General features: G+C 47.3%; 1 protein-coding gene across 1 annotated transcript; it reads right to left on the bottom strand.

The window, feature by feature from the left end:
* Positions 1-7,149: 7,149 nt before the first annotated feature.
* Positions 7,150-10,291, bottom strand: LOC124701570. Its single transcript, XM_047233659.1, has 7 exons — positions 10,135-10,291; positions 9,761-9,819; positions 9,618-9,679; positions 9,062-9,514; positions 8,869-8,982; positions 8,605-8,788; positions 7,150-7,575 (listed from the first exon to the last, which is right to left on the bottom strand). The coding sequence occupies exons 1-7, from the start codon at positions 10,289-10,291 to the stop codon at positions 7,417-7,419; spliced, it is 1,188 nt and encodes a 395-aa protein (XP_047089615.1). The 3' UTR covers positions 7,150-7,416.
* Between the last annotated feature and the right edge of the window lie 966 nt (positions 10,292-11,257).

Genomic DNA, 11,257 nt, shown 5'->3' on the forward strand with positions numbered 1-11,257 from the left:
ATTTGGTGGCACTTGACACTCTTTTGTATTGGTATGTATAGTGGCACTTACACTCTTTTGCGCTTTTTGTGTTTTTGCGGCTTTTTCTCGCACTATGTTAGCGTTAGCTCGCTTTTGCTATTTTGCCACACGAGTTTTGCTTAGAAGCTTGACTCCACACTACACACACACCTCACAATCGGGGCCACGTGCAATGTCTCGCAACACTCGATAAGCAATGCTCGATAGGATAGATCGCAAAAGAAGAGGGGTTACAAGGGTAATGCAAGTTATACCTAAGAGGTGTAGGCGGTGATGAACACACAACTTGCGATGATGGCGGTGGTGTCAAGAGTACGTTTGCAAGTTCGGGGTGCCAAGGACGCCGTCGCTTGCTTCGGAGCTGCGGGTTAGTTGCACAAACAAGACACTCAAACCGGAACAAACAAACACAAGTTAGCGGAGAAATCGGGTCAAAGTAGCTTGGCGGTGGTGGCGGTGGTATGTCGGTGGTGGGTGGTTTCGATGCTCTTGCGGAAGCGGCGGTGGTGGTGGGGCCGCGGCGGTGTTTACCGGTGGGTTGGGGAGGTGGCGGTGCTTGCCGGCGGTGGAGAGGAGTGGTGGTGGTGGTGGTGGTGTGGCGCCCGACCTGGGGCCCGGTTGGCCGGCCCTGGGGCCGGCTGGGCCGGTCTGCCGCCCGGTTGACCGGGTTCTGGGCCGGTTTGCGTTTCTCTCTCCTGTTCTTGAGCTAAACCAACCAAATCGACCCAAATCGAAGGAAAACGATGGAATTGGGGGCTAAAAGTTGGGGAAATAGTAGATCAAGCACAATAACACCGAATCCATGGACCAAAACCACTCAAAACGCAACCAAATCGTAGATCCATCCAAAGGCAATTTAGGGCTATTTTTTGGTTTTTTTTTTGGAAATTTTCTAGAAAGGAAATTGGGTGGGTGGGGGTCAAATTCGCGGTAACCAAGAGCTGCTGATACCATATGATGAGGTCTAAGACCTAGTTTGTGGTCCGATCTCGCGATTGACCCAAAATCCAAGAGGGGAAAAGAGGGAGAAGGTGAAGAACGCGAAGAACACGAAGAACACACACACTCCAACCCGATAAAATCGATACTTACCCTCGTGGGTCGATGGACCACGCCAATAGAATCAACCCGGAAGAGACACGCGGTAGAATTCCGAGGTGAGAGATCGGTGAGGGAGATGAATCTAGGAGTGAGAGAGAGAGTGGGTAGCACTAGAATCTCACACACCAAATCCAATCATCCAACAAGGGTTGCCTTGATACAAAGGGGATGAAACCCTAGGGAGACAAAGCTCAAATCCATGTTTAAGCCTAAATCTTGTCTAAAGAGCTAAGGGGGTGACCTGGGGGCTTATATAGGCATACAAGACGACATGGGTCGAAGAGGTACAAGTTGGTGGGGTCAAATCCGTGAAATCCGGTCCAGGGGCCGGTCCAACCGGGCCTGGGGCCGGCCCGTCCGGTCCAAACCGGACCAGGGACCGGGCGGAAACCGGAAACGGCTCAGATGCCCCTCCGGTTGGCGTCAGCGAGCAGCCCGGTCGACACCGGGGAGGACCCGGCCCAGGGCCCGGTCTGACCGGCCCTGTGACCGGCCGGTCCGGCCTGGGGCCCGGTTGACCGGCCACTGGGCCGGCTGGACCCCCTCCTCCCGCCTCTTCTTCCTCTTCCTTCTTCTCTTCTTTCCTTCTTCTTCTTCTTTCTTCCTTGCACCATGGGAGTTCCTTCTCTCTTGTTCCTTATCGACGTCGGCACCTATAGACACCATGATGATAGGCATGAGGTAGCATACCATTCAAGTTGGTGTTGAGGTCGACCATAGAGAGGATAGGGTTCACCTTGACATATATGGTGGGGTTTTGCGTTGTTGGTCCACTTGGGGGACTCCTTGGCCATGGTGTAGCGTCGACGATAGGCGGGGCTGCATCAATAAGGTTGGTGGGGCAGGTTGCATTGGCTCTCTTTTATTCATAAAATAAGGCAACAAAATAAAGGTAATCTACGACACTTTGAAATTTCATATATTCTAATTAATTTAGTCTGTAATTAAAAATGCACCCAAGAGCACATTCTCCTAGGTAAATAAAATATGTATGAGCATGATATAGGTGCAAACCCAATATAGGAATTCACACCTGAGTGTGTCATGATCTTCATGTCATAGTATCGAATGGGGAGGGGATACCTAGATACACGGAGTGAGGATAACTAGCTTTAACCTTCCAAAGTTGGATACAATCCATATGTTGGGCAAGGCTAGTCAAAGTTGCAAGGACTCCGACCTAGTGTCTGAATAATCGGAGAACCAAAAACCATGACTAATAAACACAAAATGGCCGGAACCTTAGAGCAAAAATTAGGAGGGAACCATATGATCCTTCTCGCTAACCGAATAAACTTGCAAGAGCAATGTAGTAAGTATCTCTTGTGGTCTTGCTACATAAGGTTGTAACTGAATGGTATGACAAAAGGCCCCTAAAAGGATGGGGAAAATAGGGTTGCATAACCAAGGACAGCCCCCTTAAGTAGGTATGAAAGGATTCAAAGAGACTCGAGACATGGCTTCCCTCTTGGAATAAGCAATCAACTTTTTTGAAACCTTATACTGTAGGGCAAAAAGGCCCATAGCTCCTGACCTTTATTATAAGAATAAAAAAGTTACAGCTAATAAAAAGAAAGAAAAACTAACTAACTGTACATGGATAAGGTTTAATGAAGGGAAGCTATCCATGCTAAGAGCTTGATCTTAATGAAGGGAAGATATCCATGCTAAGAGCTTGATCTTTCTATCAAGTTTAAACCTATGAGCGTGCAAAGATATATCATGAAGAAAATTACTCCTCCAGGCTGCAAATCTTGGCTGAACTTGCTCAAACACTTTGGCATTCCGAATTTTCCAAATATTCCAGCAAGCAAAAGTTGCAACCTCAGTAAAGAAAATGTGATTGAAGCTTTTTCGGGCATTATCAGCTGCATGGGCCATGCAACACCCTGTACCCCAGGTGATCTGCAAATAATTCCATATCCGAATGCTGATGTTACAATTGAAGAAAAGATGATCCCTATCTTCACGAGCTCCAGCAGAACAAAGCACACAATCATAGTTATTAGTGACATGCCAATGCCTCCATTGCAACAAATATTTTGTGTTCAATCTATCACTTAGCATCAGCTAGGCAAACACTTTAATCTTCATAGTACACATACTTTTCCAAATCCATAAATATTGCGTCTGCACCTGGATATGATCAAATAAAGAGAGATAGTATTTATGTGGCTTATAATCCCCATAAGATCATTTCCATTCATCACACCCTATCTGTGACAGTTCCATATCTCCCAACCATCTTTGTATGACCAAAAATTCGTCATATGCTTGACTGGACAGAGGAGGTGAAATTCTTCAGATCTATCTAGCAACATAACCATATCTCTAACTGAAATCTTTTCATCCCTAACAAAAGGAAAAAAGACGAGGAGATCTTTGCTGCAGAGGAATTCTGGAGTTGTCTATTTCCCATTCATCAGCCCAAAACAGAATTGTCTCCCCACTCTTCACATCAGGTTTAGCAACAACACGATAATTATCCATCAGTTTTGCAATGTCTCTCCACCAATATGATCCACATAACTTAGCTGCATGAGGTACATCCAAAGAGTAGTAACTATCCCATATCAGTTTCACCCAAGGAATATCCATCCTTTTGTTATAAAACTTATGCAGAAACTTTAGCAACAATGCATCATTCTTTTTCTGGAAATCAACTTTGGGGAGTTATTGAGTAGCTTCCTGAAAACAATCTCGAGACCTCCAACCAAAACAGTCATGAATTTGGCTACACAACTTCAAATGATGAAAGGTTTGTTGGGTTGGAAAGTAAACTTGAAGTAGCTTCTGCTGATATGTCCTATTGCCACGTTGGTCTTCCAGGTTGGTAATGGTACAACAAAAGATCAAAGGAAAAAACGTTGAAGCCATCAGATCCTCTCCAAAATTCTTTGTGGCAAACTTTATCTCTCCATGAGCTCAAAGATTATTTGAGTTCACCTGATTATTTATTTAGTTGGCATGAATTCGTGTGATTGGTCCGTCCGTGGTGGGTGTAGCATTCATGGTTGAGATGTCTTCATGAAAATGCATCTGAAAATGACCGGTAGAAGTTCCAAGTGTTTGGTTATTTGCATTCCTTTCCCAGCCAAGTCATGGGCAGAGATACAAGATATGTGGGCAGGTTTGTTACGACACTTTCAACCCATATAGTCTAATTAATTCAGTTAGTAATTCAAAATGCCCAGAATAGCACATTTTCCAAGGTAAAAAAATATAATGTCTTGTCGTTATCTTTGAAGAAGAATAGGCATCCAAAAGTTTAATATTGAGCAGAGCAGCTTTGCGCCTTATGTAAAAATTACTATTGTGGTGTTCACAATTTTGCTTTTCTAGAGCATTGGTTTTCCAAGAAAGAAATGTTTCCATTTCATGAAAATTTTCAAGGTATTTTTGAAAGCTTGGATTTGTTTCTATTTTTTGTTCATCCCAAATGCAAATGCATTTAGAAGCGAATTTGCTCTAACTTAAACAATTATGTTAGTTTCATTCATGTCATTAATAAGAAGTGAACCTAGCAAACCTGGTTACGGAAGTGGATGTACAACCTATCCACCTAGATTCAAGTTCCCAAGGCCATACATATGGGTGAACGAAAATCATTGTATAGGTTTCCCCTACCATATTCCTTCAAGAAAAATCATGTCATCAATAATAATCAAGGGCCCATGAACAAAAAAAAAACCTTAATCCCTCCAAGGATAGGTTTCCCCTACAATATTCCTTCAATAAAAATCATGTCAATAATAATCAAGGGCCCATGAAAAAAAAAATCTCGATCCCTCCAGGGATAGGGTAATGTCAACTAGAAAGTCATAATAGCTCCCAAGCTCCGGTGACCTCGTTTAAAAAAAAGGTGAAAACCAGATTTTAAAATCTCAAAAATCTAAAACCATAAACATGTGTCATATGTACAAATATTTTTCACCAAGATATTTTATATCAATGATGTACACAAAAAACTGAACAAAATAGTTTTTTTCTTGAGTCACAATTCGCTATTTTTGTAGGCTGCAAATAAATCTATTATAATTTTTAGAGATATTTGTTTCTTTTTATTTTTGTAAAATTTGTAAAATATCTTCTTCGATTTTTTTTGTAATTCCGGGCTCTCTAGAGCCCATGAGCCAAAATGACAATACTATGGTGACACCTATATATGTACAGAACTAACCAAGATATTTGGTGACCTAACCCACCCCCACCCCCGTGCGGCGGTTCCCCGCGCTGCACCGGGGTGCCCCCGCCGCCCTTCCTCTCCTCTCCTCTTCGGCGCCTCTCTTCCTGCCGCTGCTACCGGAGGCGTCACCGGGCAAAGCCCGTGTGGCGTGGTGGCGGCGGCGGCGTAGACCCTCGGTCACCATGGATGCGCAGCGGCGGCGCCCGCTCCGGCCATCTACGACCATCTGCAGGCGACGGAGGCGATCTGGGGACCCTGGGGGTCTACCGGCGACGGTGCGGCGTGGGGCAGGAGGGCCCTATCTGAGCCCATATGGGCTTGGCCAGGTCTTGTACTGCACCTCGACGACCTCGACGTTGGAAGCCGACGATGCTCCTAGGGTGGTCCTGCAACATGAGGAATCCATGGCGGTGGTGGTCTCCTCTATCGTCGGAGGGGATCGGCTAGTTTGTGGCTATTTTGGTGGGTCTCGCGATCCGTCAACTAGTCTCCGCCGACGAGGCGTGGCTACCGGTGAAAGCCGGCCCTGACTTCGGTCATGGCGGACGATGGCGGCGCCTATTCGTCGCTACCTTGTTGAAGGTATTGTCTCTGCAGTCTACGTTTTCTTCTCACCTGGGCTGCTCCGGGGGAAACCCCTGATCCGGGTGTCCCAGATCGGACGATGGCGGCGCGCAGCGTCGTTCTACCTGTTGGGGGCACTGTTTTTGGAGCAAAAAATGGACGGTGGTGTTGTTGAGGTGGAGTGGTGTTTTTCTGCTGAGCTGGCGGCGTCGAGTCTCGGCGGCATGGTGCAGCGGAGCCTCGGAGACGGACGCAGTGTGATGGACGCGCGCAGGATGGTGGTGTCGTCTGGCGTCGTGGTGACGTTGATGGCAGGCCTGACAAGATCAATGCGTTGATCTCTCTTGGAGATGGGTCCACGGAAGAAGACGGTGGCGATTCTTTGACGTATGCAATGGTGTGCGCTGCTAGACTGATTGTGCTTCTCACCCGCCAATGGGCGGCTTAGGCAGACACTCAGTTTTTAGATGATAAGCGAGGTTGGTGTGAGGTCAGGGTAATTGCTCTATTCTTGGACACCCCTTTCATCGTTCTTATAGGTTTAGCGAGTTATCGCTAGGAAGGTGGCTTCGAATTAATCTTTATATTCTTCTTGTAAGGTTTTGCGAATAATTAATAAAAACAGTTATGTGCATCATTTGGATGCAGAGGCTAGGGCAATGCTCCCATTTCGAAAAAAAAATAAACTAACCAAGAAAAGGCAAATTCGAGTGAATGCAGTTCTGATCCCAGGATCAAGCCAGAAAGGTGCCAGAAACCAGCACAAATAAAGCTTGTCAGGAAATAATCTGCAAACTTTAGAATTCCTGCTTGTGATATTTACCTACAAAACTCTGAATCAGTATCGGGCTTTGCTCATGTACGTTTAATAAGTTAGGACTAGAGTGTTTGAGAATGCAGTTCCAGTGAATGCAGTTCTGTCCCAGGATCAAGCCAGCCAGGTGCCCACAAACCAGCACAAATAAAGCTTGTCAGGAAATAGTCTGCAAACTTCAGATTACTGCTTGTGACATTTACCTAAAAAGCTCCGAATCTAGTACCAGGCTTTGCTCGTGCTCAATAAAGTTAGGACTAGAGTGTCTGAGAATGTTAAAACTTTACGAAATCAAAGATGATAAAATAGTACTGCTTCATCAGGCCAATCAAGAAGGCATAAGCATCATCCAAGGACATCACAACATATGACATAAGTTCCTCTGCACAACACTTGAGTAGCACACAGCGAAAGAAAACAACATTCAGGACACAGCATTTAATCATACTTTCACCATCTCAAGAGTTGGTATTTATATCAATCACTAAAACCAAATGTGCAGTATCTTTGGTCAAACAACCAAGTAGCTGAAGAAGAACAACATTTTGCTATATCCTGAATTCTACATATCAGAGGAATCCCTCGACTTGTATGACTCCACTAGTAACTATACATATGCTTGCTGTTTATTTGCCTGACAGAATGTCCATCAGATGAATCAATCAAATAGAAACTGGGACTGGGGAGTATTTAAAATTGAAACAAAAAAATGACTGTAACTACATCATGTTTACTCCACCAGGAAAGTGCAGGGCTTCAAGAACCAAAACACGCCACTGGAGCCCTCTTCGGCCTCACAGGCCCTGGTGTTGTTCATATCTTTAACACCAAAAGGTTGCCTCTTAGCATCTCTGCTGTTCTCCTGATCCTTATTTGGCGTTACCTTATCCTGAGGAAAAGTCAGTTGATGCCCTCGTTAGATAACTGGGCAGTTAACTTGTGATAAAACACAATAGTAGGATTCACAACACCAGTAGGAGAAAAGGTTTCTGTCATTATAAGGGTAAATGATGAATAACGATTAGTGCCACATGCTGACACCACAATTTAACAAAAAAGAAAGTCTGGTCGCCCTTAAGAAAGGCAACGATGAAAAGATGAGAAAGGCTCTGATCAAGTAACAGAAAAAGTGGAGCAAAAATATTCACCATCATGTGCTGCTGGCAGTACATGGTCATGCATCATGGGAGTTATCCTCAAGTGTGGATAATGTTGGGAAGATGAAGAAAATGCACATTATTTTTAGATTATGAACTCATAAAAATTAAGAGACCATGACTGAAGAGAAGACACAGATTATTGACAGACACATGTCTTAAAAAGTCAGAGACCATGACTGAAGAGATGATTGTATTATATTAGGTAAATTGTCCACGTAGCTAGAGAGGTAAATAAGTTAGGGATTATCACTTAAGTTCTGAAGTTAATTCGGACAGAACTAGCTCAGCAGCAAACTCGGTATGCAAGGTCTAGCATATGGAAAGACCAACCCATTACTATGGCGATGATAACTGAGGTTTAGGGATAACTGAGTCTAATCCATTACTATGGTGATGACAATTCAAATCGCTAGAATTTCTGGTCGCTGATCAGGACTGCGTTTGGAAGACTGTTTGCAAGCTTTTATGTACTTAAATAATTTCACAAAAGCTAGTAGAGACCATGAATGATGAATCACTGAGTAAACACTGTAAATCTAAAAGCCACTAAAACTGAATAAATCTATAAACACTGAGTAAATCAGGACTGAGTTTGGAAGACTGTTTGCAAGCTTTTATGTACTTAAATAATTTCACAAAAGCTAGAAGAGACCATGAATCACTGAGTAAACACTGTCAATCTAAAAACCACTAACACTGAATACAAATCTATAAACACTGAGTAAACACTGTCACATAGGCATGCCGGATTCAGTCACCTTGAGTGGCTTCTTGAGTGGTGAGCTTGAGGTAGCCATGCCTGCAGCTTTCACGTTCTTGACACGGTTCACCGAGGGCGATGGAAACCGCTGCGGGGTAGGTGGTGTCGCCTTCACCTCCCTCAACACAGAGGGTGATCTTTGCTTCCCTGCCTCCACCTTCAACCCAATCTTCTTTCCCTTCCTGCAGAAACCACCATTGTCAGTGCATGAACACACAGTCATCTAATGTCGATTTTCAGATCGCGGTGACAAGAAAGTTACAATGGGCTTGGAGTCTTTTCCACCGCTTCTTGCCTCGCCACCTTCTTCACAGCATCCGGGGCAACCCGGCCAGCACCACTACTGCCGCTGCAGTCCACTGCATCACTGCCATTTCTGCACAAACGAAAATGTCAAGGACCTGAACCGAAAGCCACAACACCAGCACCTGAATCCAGAGAAAATAAGAAATTACATTGGGATCGGGCTCATCTCCTCCTCCGAGACAGGCTGCTGGTTGCCGCTGCCACCACCGCCCGCCATCCGCTTGAGCTCGTTGTAGAAATCCGAAATCTGGCCAAGAATGTCTCTCCCGGAGAAGAGGTTCCTGGCGGAGAGCGTGCTCTTGAGCTGCCTGGGCGGCACGTGCTTGCTGAGCAGCGCCTCCCTCTCGGCGTTGCCCGGCCGCTTCTCCGCGCTGGACTTGATGGCCTCCTTGGCGTTCTTGGCCCACCGCGGCGCGCCGCCGAACGGCGGCCTGCCTGCAGCGGGTGGCGGCGGCGTGGTCAGCGCAGGGTCCTGGTTCTCGGCGTCGTCCTGGAACCGCTTCCTGGGCGCCGCCTTCGGCTTGCTCGGCGAGGCGAAGGCCGCAGTGCCGCCAGCGGGGACGGCGGCGCCTCGTCTCTTGAGGTTGTTGTCGTTGCCGTCCCTGAGCGACGCGATGGAACAGACAGGGTCAGAAGTCAGAACCCGCAACAGGGCATGTAGATCGCCAACAATTTGCGTGGTAAGTAGGAGGCGAAGAATCGGACCTGAGATTGGCGTCCCTCTCGCCGAACGGCAGCATGGCGGACACCGATCGCAGTAGCTTTCCCTGTTCCGAGGAAGGAAATCGAGCGGGTTCAGAGGAATGACAGGGACTGGGGAGAAATCGAGAAGGGGAAGGGGCGCGGACCTTGGGGCTGGGTGTCGTCTGCCTGACGAAGTCCTCGGCCGTCCTCGGATGCCTGCAATCTGCGGATAATTCCGACGGAGAAAATGTGAGACGAAGCCGTGACGAAATCAACCGGGCGGCTTCATCAGAAGCAGAGCCTGAATTTCGCAGGAGCGGAGACGAGATCGCGAGATAGCAACAGCGAAATCCACCGCCCCCAAATCGAGAGAAAAGCTACGCGAACCCCCGTTCAGCAACAGCCGCCATGGAAATCCGTCACCAGGTCAGCACGATTCCTCCCGCGCTTGCTCCGCCGATCGGGTCCCCCGTGCGCGCGCGGAAGCGGAATCGGAATCGAGAATGCGGAAGGGAAGGGAAGGGCGTGGTGCACGTACCGGGGCGGCAGAACCAGGCGTGGTCGTCGACGGCGACGGCGTCGGGGTCGTCGAGGTCGGCCCAGCGCGGCGCGTGGATGCCCTCGTAGGTGTCGTCGCGCACGTAGCGGGACACCACCCTGCTCCAGTCGATGTCCTTGGGCTCCATCGACTCCATCGCCGGCTGGCCGGCCCCTCTCGAGCGCGCGCGCTCCTCACCCCTCCGCGCCCGCCCGCCCGTGCCGTGTAGGAGCGCGGGCGAGGTGCTCGTGCACTCGTGCGGCCTCACCGTCGGCGAGAGAGAGAGGAGAGAGGGAGGGAGGATTCTAGAGTGGCAGTGGCTGGCTGGCTTGGCTTTTCTGTGCCGCTTTGTGGGTTGTGTGAGCCGTTACGGTATTGACCTGCCGTTGGCTCGCGGCGTATTCTTTCGACCGTTGGAAGATGGATCGCACTTCCTTACAATTGGACCCCACGTGCATCTCCACCAAGCCGCGCTACTGCACTGGAGCGTTTTGGTTCAGTGGTAGAGCACGTGTATTGTCAATGCAAAAGCACGCTGGAACGTTCCAGTGCACACTCATCCAGGATTTTGATTGATTCGTGTCAGGAGTCAGTCACCTGAGATTTCACACAACCCGCTGTTGCACCGAATCGTCGTAGACTCGTACGTTTGGAACATGTAGCAGCAGACTCTACAACAAAAGAAACAAAGGTACACCCTAGGTTTTACCTTCAATGAAAACCAGGAGAAAATGTATTTTTTTCGATAAAGGGAATATATTAATATCAAGAAGATCACGAATTACTGTTCGGCCTGCTGTAATGACGCACGCTTAATGACACTACGGATGCGCGCGGTCAAAAACAAGAAAATAAAACCCAGAAATAAAAATCCATTACGGTATCTGGGCCTATAACAATGACAATCCATCCAGCCAAGACAACACCATGAATTACATACTTAGTCCACGCTCTCAAAACAAATGCCTCCACAAGGACATTGCGAGCACAACCAATTAAGGCGGGACACTTGGGTTTTCACCGCAAAGGTAGGACTGCACACCTTCACTGTGTTGTCGCCCCAGCTTTCATACTGGCTGTTGTGAAACCCGAAACACCAAGCAAGTCCCTCAACAACGCAAAG

This window comes from Lolium rigidum, chromosome 3 (assembly GCF_022539505.1).
Source record: "Lolium rigidum isolate FL_2022 chromosome 3, APGP_CSIRO_Lrig_0.1, whole genome shotgun sequence".
NCBI classification, from domain to species: Eukaryota; Viridiplantae; Streptophyta; class Magnoliopsida; order Poales; family Poaceae; genus Lolium; species Lolium rigidum.

Coding starts and splice junctions, on each gene's coding strand:
- LOC124701570 (XM_047233659.1), bottom strand. CDS start 10,291: ATGGAGTCGATGGAGCCCAAGGACATCGACTGGAGCAGGGTGGTGTCC. Junction 9,820..10,134: donor CGCCTGGTTCTGCCGCCCCG/GTACGTGCACCA, acceptor AATTATCCGCAG/ATTGCAGGCATCCGAGGACG. Junction 8,983..9,061: donor GAGATGAGCCCGATCCCAAT/GTAATTTCTTAT, acceptor TCGTTTGTGCAG/AAATGGCAGTGATGCAGTGG.